Raw genomic sequence first — 7,064 nt, 5'->3', positions numbered from 1 at the left:
TCCACACTACGCTGGCGTCCTCCTCAATTGCGGTTGTGACATTGTGTAGAGTACTTTGATATCGACCGATCCCTTGCTTCGCAGCGGGGCTGTCGATCTTAGGAGCTGCATGGCCAATGCAGTTCCAATCGTGTTCGATGGGATATTTCTTAAGTAGATCTGCAGGAACACTTTCATCCGCAAGAAACCCCTCCAAGATTGCGTAGCCTCTCTGCAAAATTTGCTCTCGCCTTCTTCCAAAATAAGTGAGAGACGCTTCATCCTCCATGAATGCCCGTTTCCATGTGTGACGGGTGTCTGATGCCTGTGACGCGTTCATGGCATGGTGGTTGTATGCTGCCCGCCAGAAAACCATGTGATGGTTGACGCGCAGGATAGCAGGATCACAGAGAACGACATTCGCCCGATGCTCATGGGGAATGAAAATTGCATCCAAGAAGGGGGTGGCATGCGCGATGGGATTTTCCCTTCCCCACTTACTCGGTGGAAATACTGCGTGACGCACCCAGCGCTCATCTTTTCCACGGTCTACGTACGGCTTTCGGTTATTCACGCCGAAAGGGAGACTGTTTGGCAGAACATAGTGAGAAGAGTATTTTACTTTTCAAAGCTACTCAAGGTTCTCTCGGTGATTTTTGGACTCTATTTTACTCGACTGATGGGAAATCAAGGTAACTTGTGAAGAACCAAGGCACGAAAGACCGTAACCCCATCCCGTCTGGCCCACTGATTAGGGGATCACCGAGAAGCCACTTGGATAGCTGGTCAGGGCGTTTCACGTTCTCAAGTCCATCTATCGCACTGCACATCTGCTTGCGGAGGGTCTGATTGTCCCAACAGAGCACGGCGAGACACATCATCTTCTTGAAGCGACAAAACTGTCTTCCATATTCATCGCTGTTATGAATCACGAGGTTGTCCACTTTGCGCAAACCGCACGAATGACAACACCTACCAGTGCCCTTGAACATAACACATTGTTTCACACCGTGTCCGGGTTGCGCACAACGCAAGCAACGATTTCTATAACAAATCCAGTCCTTCTCATTCGATGATCCGTCATGTTCTACAATACGCTGTGTCAAAACGGTGCACACTGGACAGAAATTCGGTGAAACTCGACTCCCGTAGTCTAACTTCACATGCTGCGCACTAGCTGCAGTGGTAGTACTCTTAGAGCCTGTGCTTTTGTTCCCAACATTTGCGGTGGTGGCAATTGGCTGAGTAAAACCACGGGAAGACACGGGGACACCAGTTGCACCTGCATTGCTGTGTTGACAAATATCGCAAAGCTCCATACCGCGTTTCTGACATGTGTACTCAGGGGATGTACCGTCGACAAATTCATCCAACAGCCATCGACGACAGCTTGTGCTCTGCTCTTGCACTCCTTCCACTGTACCAAACATATCATTACTCCAATCGTGCTCTTTCACGGGAACGAAATCATCTTTCTTGAAAGGAACTCTGTCTTCTTCAGGGTCTCTGGAACCACCGGGACCATTTGCGTTCAACACAACACTGGATGCTACCTTCCCATCACGCCCAGCTCTGCCACTTTCCTGTATGAATTCGATGAGCGTCCTCGGTTGTCCGGCGTGGATGACGATTCGCACAGTCGGAGCGTCGATACCGCAACCGAAAGCGGCAGTTGCCACCATCACGTGGGCCCTTCCGTCCGAGGTGTCCTCCCAGTTGCACTGCATAACGTCGCGGTCCTCAGCAGTCATACCAGCGTGGTACTTGAAGCAAGGAGTCCCTGGGGAGAGAAGTGTCAACATTTCTGTCAATTTGTCACAGTCCTGCCTTGTGCGGACATAAACGATAGCCCTACAGCTTGCCGTACTGTATTGTTTCCCCAATTCGCATAGGTGTCTATCAACTTGGCGGAACATGGTTTCCTTCTTGACATCGATGACTGCATAGCGAATGTTCGACCGCGATGTGGACATTCGCATCACCCTCCAATCCGACATACCACATGCTTCGGCAATTTGCCCCTCGATTGACGGTGGTGCAGTGGCGGTAAGACAAAAAACTGGGACGTCCAAAGGCTTCGGGCGGACATACTTGTAAAACAGGGTGAACGCCTCTCTAAACTCTTTCCATAACAGCACAAGGTGGGCCTCGTCGATGAAAATTGCGTGAAGTCGTTGCAATGCGTGCTGCTCCTTCATGTAGGCCTGATAACCCTGGGATAAGATATGTTCCGCACTTGCAATGATTATTCTTGCTCCCGCAATACCACGGGAATTCCAAAGGGCAGCATGTATTCCGACATCCGAACAGCGTCTCACGAGGTCTTTCTGCAATGCCACGAGAGGAACGACGACAACGACGACCTTTTCAACGTGTGTAAACGCGGGAAGCATGAAAGTCAAAGACTTTCCACCCCCAGTTGGGAGAACTATAATCGCATCTTTCCTACTCTTCATGCAGTGTTTCACAGCATGCTCTTGCATTTTGGATTTGAATTCAGCGTCCTGTTTGTCAAGGAAGTTTCGCATCTGGGTCTTGACATTAGAAGACATCATAGGATCTGGACGAAATTTCTTTCTCGAGGAGTCGAGATCCTTCTGCAAGAGGCCTGTACCTCGCTTAAGGCCAGAATTGTCCTCAAACTGACCAGAGACAGGTTTGTTGTCGGTGCGTGATTGAATTAATTCTAACAGGAGTTGTTCCATTCGGTCCATGCGGGAAATGATCTCTCCAAAGTCGCCTTGAGGTAAGGGCTTGTCCTCAGTGAGGGATTGAGTTCCTGTCTGTGAAACAGCGTCAGATGAGCGACACGGCGGCCCATGCATGAGTCCCACAGCATCATGCCAAATCTTGGAGGCTCGGCGATACCTCGCCAGTTCGGTAGCTGTCAATCTGGGCATATCCATGGAAGAGACCCCATAAAGCTGATGGGCAGTTCTTTCGCTGTGTCCGGCCTGGTTATGAAGCACATTGATCTGTCCCATGGTACTCTGCTCATCCCAATCCGTCTGGAAGGGGAAGAAGTTTTTCACAACTCCGCAATGGTACTGCCGATACTGGCTCGTGGTGAGCTCCATTTCCATAGCGATCATTGTTTTTTCAAAGTAGTGGCGAAGGCGGTCAACTGTTACACGTGTCCCTCGGCTGACGAACAAGTAGTCTCTATGCTGTGTGCCTACTGAATTCGCCACATTTGGCGTCAAATCAGTGGCGGGAACCGCGGTCTCCATTTCTTTGTTCTGACTAGCATCATGAATAAGTTGCACAACAGTTGCTTCCAAAGGCCTGATAACCATTATGTATACCATTAGCAGTCCAGCTGTATCCATGTCGGGGAAGCGCGCCACCGGTCGGGCCACACCGCCATGCATACTTCGGCTTTTGTGGTAGGAGATGACGGTGAACAACATACCACCATTGATAAATATGTTGCGGGGACCGAACGTTGAATTGCAGATGCGCATTGAACTGATCTCTGTGGCACGAGCGGGAGCGCCGGAGCAAGTTTGGAGCAACACATACAAGTAACTCTGCAGCTCATCGCAGCATTTTAAGAATTCTTTTGCCGCGTCAACATTGACAGTGTTGTCTCCATGCAGAAGAGTGGGCCTGTACTGCTCTAGAAGTTTGCCCGACCAGAATTCAGTGACATGTTTGTTTGCAGAGTGAGAACCAAACCAGTAGGAAGGCGTCAAGGCGATGAGGCTGTCCTGCATCTCCATACAGGAAGACCAGAAGTGTGGAGTAATCTTCAATCCATTCAACAGGTGGTTATCGAGAAGACTCCATGCCTTCTTCTGCAACCCTTTCCACTTGCGGCCAAGCTGGGGTACGGACAACTCCACCCCATCGATAATGCCACAAAGCTCATGCTTTGGGCATAGGGTGAAGCGTGTCTTGACATTTTCGCCGTCTCGGAGGCGATGACAAACAGATAGACAGTACTGGACGAAACGTATACCATGGTCTGTGTTTGAACCGGTAGCCTTGTTTATCCTGTCCCAGCCTAAAGTAGTGTCTTTCTCACCGTACTTGTAGACGTCCATCACGACGACGCAGCGGGCGAAATGCTTAATTGCTGCCATCATGGGTGACATATCACTCGCATTTGCGAAGCGGAAAGTCTTGCCACCGTCCCCTGTAATCACAGAGCAACAAGTAACAAAGACAACTAAACCGTCATTGTGATCATGAAGGGGACTGAAGAACAGGCCGTAGAGTAAAGAGTGCAACTGCTGCAGAGCGGATTGTTCGGATGCATTGGTGAGCATCCCCTCGATTGCATTAATGATGTCGGGCGAGAAATGTTTGCGCATTGCGTTGCCCTCCTGGCACGAGTTCCATACGAAGGCAATGAGTCTGGACGCGCGGGAGTCGTAGTGGTCCTTAGTCTTCTCCTCGACTGCCAGCGAAAGGGTTGAGTCCATAAATGTATGTGTCTTGATGTACACTTTCCTCTCAGTGATATCAAAAGCACGCTTGTGGTATTCGGAAACAAGTTTTCGAAAAGAAGAACGTTTAGCTTGGTCCGCGAGAAAGCAAAGGCTATGAGCCTTCTCCATCGACAAGTTACAGGCCTTCAAGTGCCTATCAAAGCGCATTACCGACAGGAAAGAGTCCATGGCCGAAATATCCGCACCCAAGTCAGCGGGTTTTGAACCACGCAGGTTCCTCATCGTGGTGGACAGGACGCAAGATCCTGTAGTGGGGTCATTGTCCTGGAACACTTCGAAAAACTTGCGCTTGTTCCCGCCGAAGATCGACTGGGCCTTGACGCGACGAATATCCTGAACTGTTCGAGTCGAGCACGGCAGAGAGGTCATATGCTTGCGGACTGTATCAGCTTTCGGAGCGATATAACCACAGGTTGGACACTTAAAGCAGTCATGGACAGGGAGAATGTCTACTGCTGGCAAAACCTGACCAGAGACGTACATGGCATCAGTCGTTTCGATATATTTCTTTCGGAGACGGTAAGGGATAACGCCTTCCATGCAGCTATTGTCCTTCTGCTCCTGAATCTTGGATTTTTTCTGCTCTTGAGTGACTCGCTCGGCTTCTTCATCGCCAGTTCCACGGTGTGCCCCGCCGCGAATATGCCTCTTCACGCTAGCAACTTCGAGGGCATACCCGCACTTGACACCAGTACAGACGGCCAGGTCGAGAAGGCCGCTGTACACGATGATGAAATCGTTTGAAGTCATTTCGGAGCGGAAAAAGTTGTACTTTGAAGGTGCAAAACAATGGAACAGAGCTGGAACGTGATAAATGGTATCCTGATGGGATGGATAGCTTGTGCAAGGACGAAGACAGATGGATGGGATGCGGAGGCACGGGAAATGAGAGAGGTGAGGCGGTAACGGATAATTTATATATGTGAACATTGGCGCCCGTACTGGGTAGGGTTAGAGTGTTGACGTCTCGATACGTGGTACATTCTACGGCGAAGCAGTGAATCAGGGGTACGCAGTGATGGAGATGGGATGTAAGGATTGAGGGGAAAGACGTTATGGGGTATTAGGTGATTTTGGGGCATATGTCGTTATATGACGTCAGAATAGTCATATACCGACATATGAGTTACTTGTATGATGAGCACGTCTACATCTTTTTCTTTTGCTTGAATTTATGAATACATATGTGTATGTGGATATACAGTTTCTAGCCGACCGGGGCTTGTCCTCACATGTGGACGGCGATGTCCTCATATTAGGACATCTATTTGTAGACCTTGAATTCTGGATTAAAGTTGTGTTGGAGGTACCCTTGATCTGTCGGTTTGCTGTTCTCTGGGACAAAGTAGAGACGGTAGTGCAGGTTTTCACTATCCGTAACGTGGTCTGCGAAAGCAGCCCCGGCGTGAAACATGTCCCCCCTTCCGACGAAGATCGAAAACGGGGGGATTATCACCTTTACCGCTTTCAGGCTTATCGAAAGGGCTTGGAGGCTCTTTTCTTCTGCAGTAGCAACCAAGTAGTGGGAAAACGGGCAAACCCATAGGATTCCAGCATCTCCCGCTGTCGTGACAGTGAAAAAACCGGGGTTTTGCTTTGCCTCGTCAAGCAGTAGTGCTTCCTCGTCGTCTAGTCTGCTTTGCACTTTGAAATTTGTGTGCAGCTGCTGGCGAGGACATCCTCTAGACGAGACAAGCCAACGACCACCAGTTTTCGGTGTGTACATACTCAGTCTGAAGTGAATGTCTTCATGTCCAATTCTCTTGATGTTTGTCCAGAGACATAGGGCGGCCATACATTGAGAAATCCGAGCATCCAGGAGTGATCTGGAAGTGCACATCCACACTACGCTGGCGTCCTCCTCAATTGCGGTTGTGACATTGTGTAGAGTACTTTGATATCGACCGATCCCTTGCTTCGCAGCGGGGCTGTCGATCTTAGGAGCTGCATGGCCAATGCAGTTCCAATCGTGTTCGTTGCCGTCTTTGTTGCTGAACTTTTGGAAAGAGTTCTGTACTGCCCTGTGGAGAGGCAAAAAGAAGTTGCGGCCTTCGATGGGATATTTCTTAAGTAGATCTGCAGGAACACTTTCATCCGCAAGAAACCCCTCCAAGATTGCGTAGCCTCTCTGCAAAATTTGCTCTCGCCTTCTTCCAAAATAAGTGAGAGACGCTTCATCCTCCATGAATGCCCGTTTCCATGTGTGACGGGTGTCTGATGCCTGTGACGCGTTCATGGCATGGTGGTTGTATGCTGCCCGCCAGAAAACCATGTGATGGTTGACGCGCAGGATAGCAGGATCACAGAGAACGACATTCGCCCGATGCTCATGGGGAATGAAAATTGCATCCAAGAAGGGGGTGGCATGCGCGATGGGATTTTCCCTTCCCCACTTACTCGGTGGAAATACTGCGTGACGCACCCAGCGCTCATCTTTTCCACGGTCTACGTACGGCTTTCGGTTATTCACGCCGAAAGGGAGACTGTTTGGCAGAACATCCTCGAACTCGGTGTCATCTTCAAATTCAACCTCGGCGTCATGCTTAAGGGGTTTCTCCTTCTCAACGTCTTTTTCCACTTGCCTCTGGCGCGCACTCAGACCGTTTGACACTTGGTCGTCGATGACAGTTT

At 49.8% G+C, this 7,064-nt stretch overlaps 1 protein-coding gene across 1 annotated transcript; it reads right to left on the bottom strand.

The window, feature by feature from the left end:
• Positions 1-647: 647 nt before the first annotated feature.
• On the bottom strand, positions 648-5,183 carry CHC_T00008621001 (ATP-dependent DNA helicase RecQ putative). The gene has a single exon (XM_005719035.1). The coding sequence runs from the start codon at positions 5,181-5,183 to the stop codon at positions 648-650; it is 4,536 nt and encodes a 1,511-aa protein (XP_005719092.1).
• Positions 5,184-7,064: the final 1,881 nt, after the last annotated feature.

This window comes from Chondrus crispus, genomic scaffold (assembly GCF_000350225.1).
Source record: "Chondrus crispus Stackhouse genomic scaffold, scaffold_459, whole genome shotgun sequence".
NCBI lineage: Eukaryota > Rhodophyta > Florideophyceae > Gigartinales > Gigartinaceae > Chondrus > Chondrus crispus.
The sequence above is the reverse complement of the archived record's forward strand: the minus strand, read 5'-3'. Positions and strand labels throughout refer to the sequence as shown.